Here is a 20,682-nt window from a genome sequence, read left to right on the forward strand (position 1 = left end):
GACCCAGGATCGATTGGTGGAAAAGCGGCTATAAAGCGCTTCCATCTTCGAGAGCAGCGGTGCCAGTGCTGCCGGAATCGGATCGTGGTCGGTTCCACAATCAGCACTGGTTTCGGTGGCGGGGGAACGAAGTCTGTGCATCGCCTTATCGATGGCCTCCTGAACTATCCAGTCCAGTTCTTCACAGAGACTTGGAGCAAGCAGCCCCGGCTCCGGAAGGGAAGAAGGAGGCAGAGGCATAACCGGAGGGACCACCATTAAAGGTGGAGTCACGGCTCCCAATACCTGTCCGGGTGAGGGTTGCCTCGGTGATCCGGTTGCAGAAAGGGTCAGTGCCTTTTCTGGACGGGGTTTCTTCGATGGCGGCTCGGATGATGGCGAGGTCGAAGATTTTCCTTCCTTGGTGGTCCGAGACTTGCAGTGTCGATGCCGATGTTTCTCTTTACGATCCCCTCGATCCTGAGGGGGAGTAGAGGTAGTTAAAGGCCGAGAAGTCGTCGACACCGGACGGTCACCGGCCGGTGGCCGATACTGGCGCGAAGTGGACGGTGCCGGTTCAGACGATGTTGATGCAATAGACGGCATCGGAGTTTGAGAATGGAAGACAAGTTCCATTTTCTCCATTCTGGCCTTGTGACCTTTTGGTGTCATTAAGGCACATTTGGTGCAAGTCAGGACATCATGCTCGCAACCGAGACACATTACAAAGACTTTATGCGGGTCTGTAATGGACATGGTACAAGTACAGTCCGGGCACCGATGGAACCCCGACGCCATGGCCTTTGAAAAAATTTAGCCATGGTACAGTCGACGGCCAGTAGGCCGCGAGGGACAAACTCGACAGGAATCGATCGAAACCGGGTAAAAAACTTACCGGAGTACCGCGGAGTCAAAAATTCGAAGGAGGGACCCTGTGGGGTATGAAAGTTTTTAGTAATTCCGTGAGGAAAATTCCTGTCAGGAATCTCTGTGGAGCTCCTTAACCCGCGTGGCTACTGCTGCGTGGAAAAAAGAAGACTGAAGAGGGACCCCTGCTGGCTGCAGGTTTATTGCCATGCTGGGCATGCCCAGTAGGTGCCAGTCAAAGTTCTAGAAACTTTGACAAGTGTTCCGTAATTGGGTTCCATCCTGTGATGTCACCCATATGTGAGGACCACCATCCTGCTTGACCTGTGAGAACAATTTTATGCTCTTGATTTATGTCAGAAAGTGTTTAAATAAAGATTTATTTAAAAAAATAGCACTTCTGGTTTGGGTATCTGCCTTATATCTTTCTTAGTAAAGATTCATTTAATCTCTCTGCTATGGCCCTTGATCATCTAATGGTCAACTGAGTCCCTCAGAAGCTTTTTGCTTTGAATGTACCTGAATAAGTTATTTTGAGGTTTTGCTTTCACAGCAAACTTCTTTTCAAATTCTGTTTTTGTCTTCCTTATCAATGCTTTGCATTTAACTTGCCAGTGTTATGCCGTTTCCTGTTTTCTTCATTCAGATCTATTTTCAATGAAAGATGTTCTTTGGGCTTCTCTCACCACACCTTTTAACCATGCCAGCTCTCGTTTGGCCTTCTTTCTACCTTTTTTAATGTGTTGTATATATCTAGTCTGGGCTTCCAAGATGGTCTTTTTAAATAATGTCCATGCCTGATATAAAGTCTTGACCTTTGTAGCTGCTCCTTTCATTTTATTTTTTACTAACCACTTTTCTCATTTTATCATAATCTCCCTTTTGAAAGTTAAATGCTATCGCAGTAAATTTCCTTTAGTGTCCTCTCTCCAGTTATCAAATCAAATTTGATCATGTTATGATCACTATTGCCATGTGGCCCTAACACCATTAACTCTTTCACCAAATCATGTGTTCCATCAAGGATTAAGTCTAAAATATCCCCCCATCCTTGTACCAGCTGCTCCATAAAGCAGCCATTTATTTCATCTATAAAAATTACTTCCTTAGCACGTACTGATCTGGCATTTACCTAGTCAACACTTATGTAATTGAAATCACCCATTATTACCATGTTGCTATTTTTGTTACCTTCCCTAATTTCTGTTTGTATTTCATCATCAGTTTGTTCATTCTGGCCAGGAGGATGGTAGTACACCCACTGTTATTTATCCTCCTTCTCATATGGAATGTCTATCCATAAAAATTCAACATTGCATTTTGTTTCTTGTAGAACTTTATCCGGTTTGACTCTATGCTCTCTTTAACATATAGCACCACCCCACCATCCCATCATTGTGATATAATTTGTACCCTGGTATCAGTGTCCCATTGGTTATCCTCCTTCCACCAGGTCTCTGAGATGCCAATTATATCTACCTCTTCGTTCAGTGCTATACACTCTTAACTCTCCCATCTTATTTTTTAGACTTCTAGCATTTGTATACAGACATTTCAAAGTATGTATCTTGTTTGTTTTAACAACCTGCTTATTAGTTGACAGGAGTAATTTGGAATCTTTCTGCTCTGTCTGCTTTTTATGTAAAGGTACCTGGGCTATTTTAGCATTTATTGCAACCATGCGCTTCTGTGCGACTGTTGGTTTTCCCCTGTCATCTAATTTAAAAACTGCTCTCTCTCATTTTTAAAGGTCAGTATCGGCATCCTGCTGGAATAGGCTCCCCTTTCCCCAGAATGTTCTCCAGTTCCTAACAAAGCTAAAACTCTCTTCCCTGCGCCATCATCTCATTCACACATTGAGACTGCTCAGCCTGCCTTTGGGGGACCTGCATGTGCAACAGGGAGCATTTCTGAGATTGCAACCCTGGAGTTTCTGGATTCGTTTCCTACGTAAGAGCCTAAATTTAGCCTCCAGAACCTCCGTCCTGCACTTTCCTATCTCATTGGCACCCACATGGACCATGACAGCCGGCTCTTCCCCAGCATTCCCGAAAGTCTCATCCAGGTAGCGCATGAGGTCAGCTACTTTAGCACCAGGCAGACAAGTTATCAAGCCATCCTCCCTCCCACCAGCCACCCCGCTTATCTACATTTCTAATGATCAAATCACCCTCTATAACGGCCGTCCTAACCCTTCCCTCCTGGGCACACGGACTTGGAGATACATCTTCGGCGCGAGAGGATAAAGCATCTCCTGGAGGGCAGGTCCTTGTTACAGGATCTATTCCTACCACACCAGACAGCTAAATCATAGACCTGCCCCTGGAGCCGCCTCGTTTTGGCTCTGCTAAATTTTCCTGACCTGTGATTTTACAAAGATAAATTTAGCCACTCAGTAGAGAAAGTTTTTAGAAATAGAGTTAACTGACTAATTTCTAGAGTTAGCCATTTAAACCTTTTGAATATTGATCCCCATGTGAAAATAACTAAAAGAGTTAAGAACATAAGAACATGCCATACTGGGTCAGACCAAGGGTCCAACAAGCCCAGCATCCTGTTTCCAACAGTGGCCAATCCAAGTCATAAGTACCTGGCAAGTACCCAAAAACTAAGTCTATTCCATGTTAGTGTTGCTAGTAATAGCAGTGGCTATTTTCTAAGTCAGCTTAATTAATAGCAGGTAATGGACTTCTCCTCCAAAACAGATTGCATGAATGACACTTCAGCATTAATTATTATGCCAAAAATATAAAATTCTCTTACTAATACTTCTAACTGTATGTTATTGAAAATGTATCCGTCATAAATCAGCCACATAAAATTTACTTCAAATAATCTAGATGTTTATAAACCACGCCTATGTATTGTTTGTCACATTTTAGCAGGAAATTAAGAAGCCAAGAATCTTTTTCCAAAGTAAACACAAATCTGAATGTTCTCGATGGAATAAGACATAAAAAAAATATATAACTATAAAGGAAACATTAATCTTGTTAAGCTGAAAACACACGTACTGGCTTTACTTTTAATTGGAAACAGTCATTTACAAAGTGTTAGCTCTTTAATTACATCCTTTGAAAAAAAAATAACTGTCCGAAGAGATACCCGTTGCCCCTGTGGTGCAAGCAAAGCACAACTTGAATGAAGGAAACAAATCATCAGATTAATCTGGGATCCTGAGTGATCCCTAGCACAGCTACTGCTGGATTCTTTGTACCTACCAAGAGGCCGATGCAATATCAAGTGCATAAAAAATGTGCCTCCAAAGTGGACGTGAGCACATCCACCTCTCCTGGGCTCTCGATGCAATAGGCAAATGAGCTGCCACACTAAAAGGGAAGCACAATGGATAATTTGTGTGTCCCTAGTGCTCTGCATCGGGTGTCCAGGAGAAGTGGATGTGCGTGCACAACAGCCTGGCCAGAGCTCCCTCCCCACCCCTGGCAGGGCTGTTCCCAATGGTCCATTTCACCGACAAGAGTCAATGAAAGGACAGATCCCCTTTCAGGACAGCCTTCTGAAAGGGGCTTGGTCCTTTCACTGACATGAGACAGTGAATGGACCAATCCGCAGTACGTGAAGAAGTGAATAAATTAATATTAAGTGCCCTGTGTGTGTGCAGGTTACCAAAACGAACACTCAAATTATGAGCATCTGTTTTATCCTAAAGCAGCTAATTTACAGGCACAATACGCATACACAATATACACGGCCTGGAGCGCGTATATTGTGGGTGCATATTGTGCGCCCCGAAACATTTTTTTTATGTCAAGACTTCTTTTTTGCATGATGCTGCTTTCTATGGTTCTTCCTACTTAATATCGCAATAAAGAGTACTTAATATCGCAATGATATTAAGTAGGAGGAACCAGAGAAAAGAAGTTATTTGGTTTTTAAGTTGAGCCCTTGACGTGCGGGGAGACTTTACATCTGCTCTGGGAGGACATACAATTTGACGGGCTACAAAATGCGCCTCGGGAGCACGGGGATTTTTTACATTGAGGGGTAATAGTTAATAGCCTCATCTACATGGAATTTACACATGATGAGTAGGGATGTGAATCGTTTTTTGACGATTTAAAATATCGTCCGATATTTTTTAAATCGTCATTAATCGTTAAAGAGTGCGATACAATAGAAATTTCACCGATTTATCGTGAAAAAATCATTAATCGGGTTAGTGCACACTAACGGGAGTTAGGACACAACCTAAAAACCCACCCCGACCCTTTAAAACCGCTCCCTTAGCCTCCACCACCCTCCCGACCCCCCCAAAAACGTTTTAAAATTACCTGGTGGTCCAGCGGGGGTCCCGGGAGCGTTCTCTCACGCTCGGGCTGTCGGCCGATAAACAAAAAACCCACCCCGACCCTTTAAAACCGCTCCCTTAGCCTCCACCACCCTCCCGACCCCCTCAAAAATGTTTTAAAATTACCTAGAGTGATTGGAGAGTTGCCCTCAATCACCCTAAAAAGTTTCTTAACAGAAATGCTTGGCAATGTCTCTGGAGATATAAATACAGTTGTAAATTGTTATTTTATACCAAAAAAAAGGAATGTTAATGATAGATTAGAACAGCCTTTTCAAGGAGTCCTCACCAATTTTCTCGAGTCTAGTGCTCGGATCATTGATTGGGGAACCCTTTTGGTGAATTTCTCCTCATTTATAGATATAAATTTAATAATGAAGAAGTATTTTCAGAATTATCCTGTTAATTTCATGGATAAACAAATCAAGATATTTCCCGACTTAGCATATTCAACTCAGCTAAGGAGGAAAGCCTTCTTGGTTTTACGCCAGGAGGTAATTGATATGGGTTATATCTATACTTTAAGATTTCCGTGTAAATGTGTATTGAGGAAACAGAATGATGTTTATATTTTCTTTTCACCTGAACAATTGAAAGAATTTATAGAGCAGAAAAAAATTCCAGCCTCATCACCCATTTTGCATTCGAGTTAAGAGATTAGAAAGATAGCAGTAATATGACTCCCTTTTGGATTGGAACTCATTTGTGGTATACTCCTCTTTGATTTTTCTTTAGTGTGCAACATCCTCTCAACTATGATTAATACTTAATGAAATTGATGCAGTTTTGTTTTTTTTTAGTTTTAATTATAGTTTCGACTTCAAATTGAAGGGATTGGTTTAATTTTCCTTATTGTTAACTGTAATCTAATTCATGTATTCTTTATGCAAACTCGTTTTTGAATTGTTTGTATGTATGAAAATTAGAAATAAAGAATTTAAAAAAAAATTACCTGGTGGTCCAGTGGGCCCCAGGAGCGATCTCCCGCTCTCGGGCCGTCGGCTGCCACTAATAAAAATGGTGCCGATGACCCTTTGCCCTTACCATGTGACAGGGTAACCGTGCCATTGGCTGACCCCTGTCACATGGTAGGAGCACTGGATGGCCGGCGCCATCTTTAAAAATGGCGTGGGCCATCCAGTTTTCCTCAATGCCAGGGTCAATGTTACAAAAGTTATCCAGAGCTGAGCTACCCATCTTGGTCTTACTCCATGCCACAATATTTGATTTCATTTATTACTTATAAACTGCCTCACCAGGGAACAAGACTTGCCCAAATCCCTAAACAACAGAATACACATTATTTATTTAAAATTATTTATCCACCGCCATTCCAAAAAGTGAGACGATTTACAAAATTTAAAAGCATACATAAAATCCATAAATCACAGTAAACATAAAAAAACCCCCAACATTAAAAACTGCCTGAGTTCAGTCGTAAGAGCCGAACTCACATTTTATCACTGGGAAAAGAAGGTACACCAGTTTTCATCTGTGGAGTAATCTGAGAATTCTTTCGGGAATTTGTTGGCCCCCAAAGGCTTGTTTAGATAGCCAAGTTTTAAAGGCTTTTTAAAAAAGCCTTGGAATCAGACATTACTCAGGAGAGTATTCCATATTACTGGGCCCATCCAAGACACAGGCTGCTGCTGTCTGCTACTGTGATCCGGGCTGTGGTTGCAGCAGATGGGCGTTGGCCGGGCAGGGGCTGGCAGCAGCAGCTCCACATCTTAGCAATTGCTTGCTCTGCTTCTGCACCCGCTCCCTCTGCTCCATGTGGGCTGGGGTAAGCCCTTGGGCTCCACTGAAATGGGAACAAGATGCAGCAGCCCTGAGCCCAAGGGCTACCGCTTTCCTGGCTGCCTGGCCTTTGCTTGTGCCCATGGCTCCAGGAGCAACCATTATGATGCCTGCAGGAGTGCACACATGCCCCACACTGCATTCATCCAAATATTCCTCTCACATCTGCAGGCATGGATGAGAGTGTATGTGACTGAGAGAGAATGAGAGTGTACGAGTGAGAGATATGTGAGACTAAGTGAATGAGAGAGGAGGAGGAGTGTAGGTAGGAGTGAGAGAGAACCAGAGTATATGAGTGATAGAGAGGGAGGGAGAGAGGCATGCGAGAATGAGTGTATTTGAGAGGAGGAATGTGTGTATTTATGAGTGAGAGGGAGAGAGGTAGTAGGCCTAGCAAACAGACACTGCCTCAATAAAACTTGACAGTCCTGGATAACAGCCAATACTCACAGAACCAGTTATCATTCTTACAACCTCCTTATATACTGCTCATGGGGGCTGCAGCTTTAATCCTCAGCATAGCACAACTGGAATCCCACTCTTAGCACTTAGCTTACAATGTTATCTTTAGGTGTGTTTCTGCAACATGATATAGCTTTACCATAAACCTGTTAAAACACACCTTTCCTTAATAGCTTTGTATATTTTGCAACTAAAGATAAAAACTTCTAGCAAGAATGAATCCATCACAAGGGTCCGCCCTTCAAATTACATGCTGGTGGCCTGTTTCACAAAAGTTATGCCTTGCAATGGCGCCATCTAATGGCAAAATATCAACAACATAGAACAGAAATAGCACTCTGCAATCATTTCCTTTGGGTGAGCCCTGCCTAGTCTCTTCTTTCTATTTATAAACTCACTGCATCTGACTGTGACTGTTGATGCCTGCAGAGCAGAGGTGCACAACCCCTGGTCCTTGAGGGCTGCAAACAGACCTGGTTTGCAGGATGTCTGACATATTTGTTTGTGAGTTAAATAACGTGGCTCAGTTATTCGCAAGGGCCAGGGATGTGTACCCTTGCTGCAGTAGAACCTGACTTGGGAACCGTCACCAGCTCGTTAAGCATCAGAAAGAGGCTAATTTTGCAACATGCTGCACTTTGCTCTTGAGTCTTTAGAAATGATTGGTGCCTTTTCTAGGTTTGCTAAAAAAAAACCAAAAAAAAAAACTAAGAATATTTAATACAGAAACAGGGAAGGAAATTAAGCAAGGACTTCCAAGAGTTGTGGGTTTTGTTTTTTTTTTTGTTTTTTCTTGTTCCTCCTTTTCCTTCCAGCTCAGCTGCAGCCAGTGCCGGGATCCTGACACCGTGAGCCTTCATTTACAACTACGCTGAGGGTTTTCTCCCTCTCCCTCCCACTGCTCTTAGTCTGGTCTTGCTTCCTCGCTCCCCGCTGTTCTAGCTTGCCAGGCCAGAAGCCCTGCAGCTCAGGATCTAATTCAGCCACCAGGTGTCGCCTTTAACAACGCCCACATTTCCTGCCCCCCCCCCCTCCCCCTGCCTGGAACAATCCTTCTCTTTTCTCTTCCGCTGGCTCCCTCTGGAACTGGAAGTATTTAAAACACTGCGTCCTGCAGCCCATATGATGCTTTATAACATTTAAAAGTGACTAGCTGGCTCAGACCAAAGATCCATCAAAGCTCAGCATCCCTTCTCGAACAGTGGCCAGTCCCAAAAAAGGAGATCAATTTCTTGTTGCTCGCTCCCGGGAATAAGTGATGGGTTTTCCCCGGAATCTCTTGCGGGCCGATATGGTAAGGACGGGTAAGAAAAAGTGCGGCAGTGCCGGGCGCCCGCTCGTTTGACGCGCGCAAATTTTGGTTCAAATTAGACGCAAATTAGACGCAAATCCAAGCGGCGGCAAACGAGCGTCCAAAGCGCATCAACGAAGCGGTAGGCGTTTGCAAGCCATTTTACTGTATAGAGCGGTATTCAGTGCCTATACAGTATCCAGGGTGCGCTGTTACCTGTCATTTCAAATGTCATTCCACCAGGTAGGTGGATGGTTCTTTTCTACAGACCCCGGACGTCTACGTCCCCAGACGTCCACGTCCAAGGTCGGGGCTTCTGTTCATGGAACTTCCCGTCTGTAACCGGACTTTCCCGCCATGTATCCGGGCGTCCATGATCGGAGGCCCCGGCGCCATGTATCCGGGCGTCCATGATTGAAGGCCCCGGTGCCTGTATGGACATCTGTGCTTCTGTCTTCCTGGTTGATTTTCCCTTTGTATTCCATGTGCTCCTCTTCTGTTTTGTAGATTTTCTCTTTGTATTCCATGTGCTCCTCTTCTGTTTGGGTGATTTCCCTTGTATTCCGTCTGTATGCTCTGCATGTGCTCCTCATCCTTGGTGGTCATTTTGTTCTTGATTATCGCCACCGAAGTTTATCACCACAGATGCTCCAGGAAATGAGTTTCATGCGAACTGACATCAATGCTGGAATGTCTTCTCAAACGATTTTGATTACAGAAATGATGACAGAATTGATCAACGGCATTCGAGATGTCACCTCTGCCTTTTGTTCCATTAACCTGCCTGAGAATTTTTAGATAAAAGTTTGTTTGGTCCATTGCCTGACATATCATTTTAATGTGTCATCCCACCCCTCATTTCATGTAAAAAATATTTTTTAAAAATGTCAATGAAGCAAACTCAGTCAATATTCAAAGTGAAAACAAATATATTCTCAAACTATTTACAACAAATATTTACAAAAACACGTCTCTGTATTATTTACAACTGTTGCCAAACATTGCCAAGCATTTGTTTTTTACATTTATATATATTTTTTACATTTATATATACATATTTACATATGGGATGGGAATGGGAAAGGGAAGGGAAGGGAAGGGACCACGCCATGGGGGAAGAGGAGGCTCATCATCATTGATGTTGCTCTGACGGTGGCCGTCCTGCAGGAGCCCGCGCCATGACCAGCAAGTATTGTGCTCCGGCCATCGTGCGCAGGAGCTCGATGATCTCCCGCTGGCCATGGCGCAGGTCATGCAGGATGGTCACCGCCTGCACGGTCAGTCCCACCAGATCATCCAGGCTGTTGGACACCCGGTGCTGGAGAGACAGCACAGCATCCAGGCGTGCCTCAAGGGCAGGGGGCACTTGCCTGGCTGCTGCGCTGGCCCCCCCCTGGATGATCTGGAGAGACCGGGTTCACAACATCAATAATGATGTCGTCCTCATCCCCCATGGCTGGTGGGGCAGGAGAGACGGCCGGGGGGGGGGGGGGGAATCATTGCCACTGGAAGGGTAGGAGAGATGGGGGCTGGAGAGACAGGGGGTGGGAAAATCATTATTGGTGACTCGCCCCCCCATGGCTGGTCGAGCCGAAGAGAGGGGCGGTGGAAGAATTATATTCGCCGGCCGATTGCGTTCCTCCTCTTCTGATGTATCTGAAAAGATAAAAGGCAAAAGCATTACCGTTGTCGCGCACGCAAAGATACAGAATGGTAGGAAGGAGAACTTTCTTATATCCATTTTAAACAAGACATCCCCTCTTGCATTACTGTAAGCATGACATTTACATTTCAAATGTGAGCGGCGTGCCAAACGGCATAAAACATCCATATACTTTTACATGGACTAAACTATTATAGGCTCACCTCGGTGTTCTGGTGCCGGGGAAGGCAGAGGAGCGGATTCAGATGTATCTGAAGATTCAGAGATGGTCTCTGAAAACAGAATAGGAAAGTTTCACTGCCGCCCATGCAAAGATGCAGAATGGTAGAAATGATACATTTCTTATAGCCATTGCGACAGAACACCTCACCGCTTGCATGTAAACCATGACATTTCAATTGCTGACAGCACATTCCTTCCGCCGCTCTGCGGTGGGCCCGCAGGTCCTGCAGGTAGCCAAGGTCCTCCAGCCGAATCTTTCTTGCCCTCTTTTTCAATGCCTCAACCTGGTGAGAATAAAATATAAAGAGGAAAGATAAGTTAATATAAAAGCTTGACTTTGATTTACAGGCTAAAAGCTATTCTAACCAAACATGTCTCAGTGTATCTTTGCTGACCACTACCAATACAGAAAATGAACAAATTACATTTTACTTGTTTTCTCCCTGTTAAGGAACAAGTATAAGCTGTGTCATTCCTTATAAGCTACATATACCTTATAAGCAACATATACCGGAACTTAGCAAACCACAACAGAGGCCTATGAACTTACCTCCCTCGGGAAGGACGACTGGGTGTTGAATTCCGCCCTGAGCCCCGCCAGGCCTCATCAGCCCGATCCTGGTCCTGCGGACGCCCAGGGCAAAAGTAAAGATGTCATTCGTCCGCCACAATCAAAGTGGCCAGCAGCCAGACGTCCCTCTCCGTGAAATTCGGCAGTCTGCCACGTAGCATCTTCATGCACCTGCTAAAGAAAAAAATGGCTGTCCGGGCGTGGCGTCCCACGTGCAAGAGCCCTGACACCTGCTCCCTGCGTTTCTTGAGGCATCCCTTTGGTTCCGCCATGTGTGTACTGCAACAAACTTTTCAGGCACTCAAGGCTGAAGCCTACAATTAAGGCGTCCCTATGGATCCACCATTTCCCTACAGCTACCTACTTTTCTGTTCGCTTAGGCCCGGGCACTCAAGGATCGAGCTTAGAATTAGGCGTCCCTTTGCTTCTGCCATGTCCCAACTGGGACTCAAGGCTGAACATGGACATTCCCGCCTTTTCAGAACTGCTGTTTCCCATTTCTGATGTCATCACAGTGTCATACATAATCCTACCATGATCGTGTATATAAGTCGCTTCGCCGAATGAAAAAGTCCCTTTCCAATTCGTTTTCGACTAGGACACACCGTGTACAACTGTTCCGTCTGATATCTATCGGGAGATCGGCAAGGCTTTCAGCAGGTAGGCATAGCAATGCTTCTTTCTTTCCAACAGGAACAGCAAGGCCACCAGGATTCATGGATGCTGCGGCCACGCTAGCCACTTTCGAACATTCGACCAACCTTTCCGTCGCTCAAGGCAGCCGATCTTCCAACCCTCATGATCGTCCGGAAAGGTTGGTAGGTAGACCATGCTGTTCGCTGAAGCCTAGAATTAGGCTTCCCTTGTGTCGCTCCATGTACCGATGCTTCTCTTTTCTGTGTGCTTAGGCTTGTGCTCAAGGATCAAGCCTAGAATTAGGTGTCCTTTTGGTTCTGCCGCAGGCCATGGACATTGGAAGGTAACATGGCCGGTGAACATGGACGTTCCCGCCTTTTTCTTGCTACCCTCCGTGGCCTCGAGATCCATGGTGGCAGGTCTGTTTTTCATTTTCCTGTTTGCAATATTTGTTCACCTCTTCTTTCCGGTAATTATTTGTTTGATGTTCATGATTTTGACGGTGACTGTTAGCTGTGGATGTGTCCCTCATCTTAGCGGTTATTCGGTTTTTGATGTTTGTTATTTTCACTGTAACCTGTATATGTTACCCTTATCTTTGCATTTATTCTGGTTTTGATGTTTCTTATTTTCACTGTTACCTGTTTATGTAACCCTCTTCTTTGCCATTATTTTGTTGTTGATGTTTGTTATTTTGACTGTTACCTGGGTTACCCTCTTTGCATTTTTTCGGTTATTGATGTTTAGGTTTAGACTCTTGGCTGTATGCGCTCCATTGTGCCCTGTACCTTTGCTGTAATTTGTTAAATTTTCATCATAGTCATTAACCCTTTTCCCCTTGTTATTTTATCTGATTCAGACAATGATGCCCGGAAAACACTGCATTGCACGGGTAGAGGTGGAGTCTGAAGAACGGCAACCACTACTGGAAGGCACTATAGGCTCTTGCTTGATGCCGTACATGGGCCTCTATAGTTTCTAGTATATTGTATTCGTACTTTTTTAAAATTTCCGTCATGCTGTCTTCCCTTTCATTAATCGCCAGTTCTTTTTTTTAACGTTCAGGTATTAATATGCCGGGAAAGTGCACAATCGCGGAGGTTGAGGAGCATGCCATTCAGCTGGAACAACAGGAAGGCACAAGTGTGAGTCAGCCATCCAAAAAGCGAACCCGTAATGCTCGCTTTACGGATGAAGAGAAGGAATTATTGTGCCGTGCTGTCTGCGAGAAATATAAAGTTCTTTTCCAGTTAAAGGTTTCGTGCTCCACGAAGAAAAGGATTTGGGAAAAGATAGCTCAGGATGTGAGCTCCCTTTCTGTCATGCCCAGGGACATTAAACAGGTGCAGCACCGGTGGCGCGACACCAGAAAAGAGGTCAAAGAGAAGGCCACAAAAATAGACGCCTCTGCAAAGAGGACCGGTGGAGGGCCACCATGTAACATCGTTCTCACACCTGCGGGGGAGCTGGTTCTCTGAACTGTGAGGCCGGAGGTCGTGGTGGGCGTGCAGACACAGTATGGCGCTGACTCAGCAGCATGTGGAGGTATGCATGTACATAAATCTTGTTAGCATTGCATGTTAGCTGTATGGCTCATGAGGGGTTGACTGATGTTTGATCGCTCTCTTTCCTTGGTTTTCACTTTTTTCCAACAGTTTTTTTTGAAGATGTGCGTGATTGATTGCCCTACCGTCACACTCCTTATGGTAATACAATCAGATAAAATTTAACAAATATGTCACGTCTGTGATTTTCCTGTTATAACAATTTGTTCGAGAACATATATCTATGTATATCCTTTGTATTTGGTTTTGTCATCCGGATTGAAAATTTGGCTACACTAAACACATGATTCAACGAGGCAAATGTTTGGAGTATGACGACGGTACCGCTATAAAGTCCGATGCACTCTTCCTAGCTTATAGAATGACTGCAACCTCTTTCTATATCTTTATCCACAGATACAGTGGACGATGGTGATGTTATTAGCGAGGAATCCATCCCCACGCCAGACAATTTCATCTTCCCGATGTCGAACGCTGACTCCCCCAGCCAACACATGTCAACAGAGGACATGGTAACACTGAACCTGTTTGATGTGTCATCTCTCAGCCAACCACCAGAAGCATCGGTTCCCCTGGCCCCCGAGGATTCTGCACCCCTGCAAACATTTCTTGACTCGCAACCATCCCAGCTACAGGCAGACGCTCCACTGTTACTGGAAACGGCGTCAGTAGCACAGGACCTAGAACTGGCACTTTTCGGAAATGATGGCCTGAGTGAGCAATTTTTGAGTGGAATAACCTTGCATCAGGATCAACACAATGAACTCTTCCTCCAGGAAGTGCGGTTAACGAGATCCGACCTCAACGCTGGGATGGCTGCTCAAGCTAATGCTATTTGAGAAACGATGGCTGGAATTGATAGGCGCAATTCGAGAACTAGCCTCAGCTTATCGTCCCGTCAACCAATCTTAAAATTTTCAATAAAAGTTATTAAGAGCATCATTGTCATTGCGGTTGGCAGGGGAGAGACCGGGTTGATAACGTCAACGTAGATGTCACCCCATCCCATATGTCTGGTATGAAGGTACAGATGGTTGCAGTAGAGCCTGGGGGGGGGGACCCTTGGCACTGGAGGGGCGCTCCACATTCAAAAGTATAAAATACAAAGGAAAGACAAGAATGTTGTAAACAATGGGTAGACACACATTATTGATGTTATACTTCACGAAATGTAAATGGAACCTTAAAAAACAGAACACAATTATTTGTTATTGCTGGGGAAAAGCTTTCATATTCATACAAGGAAAGAAAGAAATGTCGGTTAAATGTTTATAAACTTTATATCGATTTAACAATTCAAGGGATATAAATTCAACCATTAAAAAACCTAGACTATAATGGAAAATAGTAAACTATAAGTTCTTAGCACGGTTCAAGACATGCCAGATATGTGGATTTCAATGTATGAGTTTTCCATATGTATTTCTGTCTTCAGTACTCTTGTCAGTAGCATAACTGTATGGCATTTCTTTTGATGTTTCATCAACAATAAACATAATTTAAAAAAAAACAAAAAAAACCCCAAAAACCTAGACTATTAATAATATTTTGGTTGCGGGAAAAGGCCTAGATGTTCATACAAGAAGAAAGAAAGAAAACTAGGTTACAATGCGTTGACAAAGTTTTTAGATTTAATACTTCAAGAAATGCCCAAAAAAACTGAAGACAATGAATAATATTTTGATTGCTGTAAAGGGCCTAGATGTCCATACAAGATGAAAGAAAGAAAAATATGTTACAATGGGTTGACAAACTTTTAACATTTTATACTTCAACAAATACCATTAGAAAAAAAACTGAAGAGAATGAAAACGTTTGTGATTGTAAAGGGTTAGATGGAGGGGTCATCTTGCTGTGAAATCCTCTGAGGGGTGGATTGTTAAATAGATGCATCTCAGCTTCTGAAACAAAAACAAGACAAGATTAAAAAGGCTGTATAGTAGAAAAATGATTAATATCTACAATTAATCAGAGCGATGAACTACAATGAAAGCGTCACATTAGTATGGGGCCCTGGAGACAGTAGCGGTGCTATAAGACAGAATAAGAGCAGTTAGGAAAACGAATGTATGACATTTAATAACTTACAAGAGAAATAACTTTCGATGATCCTTCGTCGGACTTCATGACCCCGTGCAGTGTTGTCCGCTTCAGCTGCCAGTTCCACAGGTGGGTCTGGTGGCAAGTTTTCGGCTACCTCTGCATCCACACCAAATCTCTGACAAATGTTGTGTAGCATGCAGCAGGCAACAATTATGCTCACCACCTTTTCCGCACTGTACTGCAGGGCTCCCCCAGAGCGATCCAGACATCGGAAACACCCCTTCAGAACTCCAAAAGTGCGCTCAATCACGTTTCTGGTGCTGCCATGAGCCTCATTGTAGCATTTTTCGGCGGCTGTGCGTGGGGACTGGAGTGGAGTTAGCAACAAGGGCTTACAGCCATAGCCGACATCACCTATAGGATCAATAAACCGGAAGGCATCAAAAACAACTTTGCAGCGCCTAACATCATAAACATTATTGTATACCGAACAACCCCAGACCTGAACACATGACAGATTGGTTACTGCCTGGGATTCTTTGTCACTTACCAAGTAGCCAACCTTCACTGTACTTTCCCTCTGGGAATTGGGTCCCCAGAGATGAATGTGCGAGAATGTAGGCGTCATGGCAGCTCCCAGGATACTTCACTACAACATTTAGAATCCAAAGGTGTGCATCGCAAACGACTTGCACATTCATGGAATGGAAGTGCGTTCGGTTCCGGAATGCACTCTCTTCCTCTGACTTGGGGGTAAACGCAATATGAGTGCAGTCCATAGCACCCAACACGTTCGGCATCCCTGCAATACCCATGAACCCACTGCGGCAGCTCCGCTGGATCTGTAGGATAGACGATGTACTTCCTCATCCGCTTCATCATGGCCTTCAACACCTGTGACAGATGCCGTGAAATGGAGGCCTGTGTCATACCTGCAACGACACTTGTGGGGTTTTGAAAACTTCCGGTAACAAAAAAATTTAAGGCACAGAAAAGTTTAGTCAACCCTGGCACAGCATGGTAGCAATTGGTCAGGGGGTCTAGGACGCAGCACAGATCTTCATAGAGGAACAAGATTGTCTGTGAGCTCAGCCGGTAGGTTCGGACAACATCTCGCTCACACATGCCGAACAGAGTTGTCCGTGTGCGAATGAAACGTCCGGGTCTGCCGATGGCACGGTGCTCTGCCTGCATGGAATACAACAGAGGCAAGCACAAGAAATTCAAATTAATTGATGAACACATATAAATCGTTTAACAGCACATACATGGATATACCACACTGTGGATTCTCTGGTGTACATAGTTTGACTAGCAGCACATATAAATTAGTTCACAGTACATACATGGATCTGCAACACTATTCTCAAGAGGTATGCATTCTTATTTAAGTGTCTACAACAATCCGCAGCCTCAGGGATGCCTAATTCTAGACATTGATTTACTAGCAGCAGAGCTAATAGAAAATGTTTCCCAGTACATACATGCATAGGCCACACTGTGGATTCTCTGGTGTACAAGTTTGATTAGCAGCGCATAAAAATTATTTAAAAGTACATACATAAATAATTATTATTACATGGATCTGCAACACTGTGTATTCTCAAGTTAGTATTCTTTAATGAGCTATGCGTTCTTATTTCAGCATCTACTACAATCAGCAGCCTAATTCTAGACGCATGAGGAAGGCATCCTTATAGGCGTCCGTAGGGACGTCCATGTCTCTGCTGGGAAACATTTTCTATTAGCCCTGCTGCTAGTAAATCAATGTCTAGAATTAGGCATCCCTGAGGCTGCGGATTGTTGCGCCCCCCCCCCCGGAGCCTCAGGATGCCTAGCAGATGCTGAATGAAGGCCTGGCGGGGCCCCCATCTCTCCGGTGTCCGTCCATAGAGGCGTCCATGTCCAGAGCCTCAGAGACGCCCAGAGATGGATGGTACAGTTGAACCCAAACAGAACACATACCTCCTCCGGTCTTGCTGCTGGGTTCTCCGGTTGGATGCATTCTCCTTGCTGCTGGGCTCCCCCATTGGCCTCTCCAATCTGCCAGGCATTTCGAGCATTTCTCATTCTGCTTCGCAACCGAATGAAAAATATAGCCAGAGCCAGTATACGCATGATGTCCATGGTGCTGTCCTGTACGAAGCTGACTGAACACCACACTAACGCCAGGGTCAGGGTAGGCGGTAAATAATCAGGTTAAAGATGTGGTAAATAAGCTGGTTAAAAAGGTGATAAATTGGGTGCACGTTACTGTATTGGATGGAATAGCTAATCCGATCATTAACATATCATATACATGCGGCAGGCGGAAAGGGATATGCGTCTTTTTCGGCAAGCGATAAGGACGCGTAAAAGCCGATACTGAATCGCGGGTCCGCCTTGCGCGCTCAAAACGTGTGTCCAAAGCGGGTTAAAAACCGGGTAACCGTGGCCGCACTTTACTGTATCCGCCCATCGGTTAATAACTGCTTGTAGGCTTTTCCTCCAGGAACTCGTTCAAACCCTTTTTAAAACCCTGCTAGGTAGGGCACAGTCCTGCAGATAGCATGGCACCCGCCATTGCCTCTGCTGCCTCTCTCTTCAAGGTCTCAGCAGGACGGAGGACAAATCCCACAATATTAATTTTAATGAAATGATTACGCATTTGCAACAACAAAGTAAATTTTAATCACTTCCAAACATGGCAGCACCCAAATTCACATTGGTTGAAGCTAACCATTAACACTGCATATTAATAGACAGACAATTCTGTTTTCAAACAATAATATTGTTATTTATCATAGCACTACATAGTGCTGTACAACGGTACTAATAAGAGCTTACAATATAAGTGGGTACCTGAAGCAACAGGAGAAAAAGTGACCTTGTCAAGGTCACAGAGGGGGGAAGTGGCATTTGAACCCCAGCTTCCCTGATTCTCAGCCCATGGCTCTAAACATTAGACCATGCCTTACTCTGCCACTGACCTAGAATGAATGTATTTAAAACACGAGTCCTGCAACCCTCTGACACTTTAGATAGGCCACATGGCCTGCAGCTAGCCTGGCACCTGCTGTCAAGTCTGCTGCCTTTCTCTTCAGGGTCTCAACAATACTGACAGCAGATCCAAGTCGTCAGGGGAACTATGAGGAGTCTCCAAGTGCAGTTTTGTTTGCACTGAGCACGTGCAGTGCCCCTCAATATGGCTGACTCCTACAGCTTTAACTTCACACTGAGCACTCCCTGTTCCCCTCTCTGCCAGGTCCTCTTAAAAGGGAACCCAGTCATGCTAAGAAAATCAACAAGGGTTATACTGGCAGGAAACTTTGAACTATTTTGCATTTCTGACTTCCTCAAATGCATTTTGTAAGCACAGAGCAAATGCCTTTGGTTGCTACTTATTTTCTTCCTATCAGACATATCCTTTGCTGAACCGGGATGCTTCCACTATTGATCATTCTGGTGCTCCTATTAAGAGGTAAGTAGTTAATTATGCTACCACATGCTCCCTTCAAACCCCAGCCATTTTACTAAGATTATTTACTTTATTTTGTCTTGTAGTTCAAGCTGGCCAGAATCCACAAATAAATGGTAAGCTGCTTTTAGCATTTTCTACATTGTCTCAGTTGAATGGTTTGCTGGAGAGATAGGATTAAGAGTATTATTATTATTGTTAATAACATAAGTTCAGGATTGAAATATTAGATTCTCTCTCTCTCTCGCTACCTTGTCTTTGCTTCTTGGTTTTCTTTATCTGCAAAGAACAGCGTAGTGGCGTAACCTTATGAGATGACATGGCCAGTGGGTAGCAGTTCTTGGTTTTCCATCAACGACACACAGTAAAGGTTATAATGGAATTACAGGATTTGCGCAAGGTTTCCTTGTAGTGATTACACCAAGTAAGTCCTGAACGGAAATTTCAAGCAGAAGAGAAACAAACCAGTTCTGCTTTGTTAGATTTGCTGCTTTAAGAGAAAAGTTAACTTTACCACCATGATAACATTTGATCCATTTGCTACGTAACTGTATGTGTGTGGGTGGGGGTGGGGGAGGGGGGTGTTAATGTTTGTCTCTTGTTCTGCACAGGGTTGCTTTCTGCTCCTTTTGGAAACAGACTTTGTCCAGGTGGTTGTCTCAATGTATCGCTTTGTACATTTTTTGTATTTCAGAGTAATTTGTCACTTGTCTGACTCTTGGAGAAGACTGAATGTGGATCTGGTTTTCAGCGTAACCACACTACAGATTAGCCTTGTTTTTTAGACCCCCCCTTGAGTACAAATACATCTGTGGGTATCCTGAAAACCAGACCTGTCTTCTGTCTGTGGAGAACCCTTGAACCAGACTCTGCAATGGTTATTAATTTTATATATGTGTTACTGACACTGGTTGACATTTAATGCTAATTAATTAGATCTACTGTATGTGCTACTTAACTATTTCTTTCAGTTCTCTCTAAGAGTTAGGGTACAGCCTACTCCTGGGGGAATTCTGTGCACAAAACTTAAAATTCTGCAAAATTCTGCAAATTGGTCAAAATAACACAATTTACATGACAGCCTTTCAGTAATTACATTTTAAATTAATACAGAAAAAAGTTATTACTTAAAGATGCAGAATTTTAAATATTTTGAGCAGAATTTCCCTAGAAATTCACTGTAAGAGTGTCCCACTGGCTCTCCCTATTCCCCTGGCCTCTTTGCCCTCTAAGGCCCCAACTCCTCTACCTGCCAGTATCTCTCCCCTCCACCTCTAGGCTCAACCCCTTCCACTCTATCGCCAGTCCCAGAGTTTGACTCCGTTCTCAGTACCGCCCTTCACACAGGCTCCCTCTGTCCCTATCTCTCTCACACACATATATACAAACCCTCATACAGGCTCCCTCATTCTCTCGCACACACACACATCCCCTCAAACAGGGTCCCTCTCTCTTGCATACACACCCACACAAGCTCCCTTTCTCTCTCACACATACATCCTCACACAGGCTACCTATGTCTCTCTCTCACGCACCCCTTCACACAGGCTTTGACTCACACATACACAGGCTAGCACCCTCACATACACATGATCCCTTTTTCATACAACAAGCTCCCAATCTCTCACACACATACACACTCCTTCACAATCTTCTCATATAGGCTCCCTCTCTGTGGCACCCACACTCAAGCATCCCCCCCCCCTCGGCGCTCTTTCACCTCCCATGCTCTCTCTCACACCCTCCTGCTTACCCCCCTGCTCTCTCTCTTACCCTCCCCTCTCTCACACCCTCTCCCTCTCCTCTCCTCTCTCTCA

The 20,682-nt window shown here is 44.3% G+C and overlaps 2 protein-coding genes and 2 long non-coding RNA genes across 8 annotated transcripts in view; 2 read left to right on the forward strand and 2 right to left on the reverse strand.

The window, feature by feature from the left end:
- Positions 1–9,680: 9,680 nt before the first annotated feature.
- On the reverse strand, positions 9,681–10,837 carry LOC115090994. The gene is made up of 3 exons (XR_003856566.1): positions 10,742–10,837; positions 10,575–10,643; positions 9,681–10,364 (listed from the first exon to the last, which is right to left on the reverse strand). It is a non-coding gene; the product is annotated as an uncharacterized LOC115090994 (long non-coding RNA).
- Positions 10,838–13,242: 2,405 nt separating this feature from the next.
- LOC115090995 lies at positions 13,243–14,876 on the forward strand. Its single transcript, XR_003856567.1, has 2 exons — positions 13,243–13,345; positions 13,762–14,876. It is a non-coding gene; the product is annotated as an uncharacterized LOC115090995 (long non-coding RNA).
- A 50-nt stretch (positions 14,877–14,926) lies between these two features.
- On the reverse strand, positions 14,927–16,760 carry LOC115089532 (putative nuclease HARBI1). Its single transcript, XM_029597597.1, has 2 exons — positions 15,454–16,760; positions 14,927–15,266 (listed from the first exon to the last, which is right to left on the reverse strand). Coding segments are annotated over exons 1-2 (585 nt in total). The 5' UTR covers positions 16,037–16,760; the 3' UTR covers positions 14,927–15,264.
- A 1,387-nt stretch (positions 16,761–18,147) lies between these two features.
- Positions 18,148–20,682, forward strand: part of MILR1 (mast cell immunoglobulin like receptor 1) — a 64,778-nt gene continuing 62,243 nt past the window's right edge. Inside the window, exons 1-2 of one of the 5 annotated variants that reach the window (XM_029600751.1) lie at positions 18,148–18,868; positions 18,952–18,981. In XM_029600751.1, the coding sequence (XP_029456611.1) occupies positions 18,829–18,868; positions 18,952–18,981 (70 nt within the window). In that variant the 5' untranslated portion in view covers positions 18,148–18,828. The remainder of the gene's footprint in view (positions 18,869–18,951; positions 18,982–20,682) is intronic. The other 4 variants (XM_029600750.1, XM_029600752.1, XM_029600754.1 and 1 more) reach the window with 4 other exon arrangements.

Source organism: Rhinatrema bivittatum, chromosome 4 (assembly GCF_901001135.1).
Source record: "Rhinatrema bivittatum chromosome 4, aRhiBiv1.1, whole genome shotgun sequence".
Taxonomy (NCBI): Eukaryota; Metazoa; Chordata; class Amphibia; order Gymnophiona; family Rhinatrematidae; genus Rhinatrema; species Rhinatrema bivittatum.

What these genes read in the sequence shown, in the direction of transcription:
- LOC115089532 (XM_029597597.1), bottom strand. Translation starts at nt 16,036, where the DNA reads ATGACGCCTACATTCTCGCACATTCATCTCTGGGGACCCAATTCCCAG.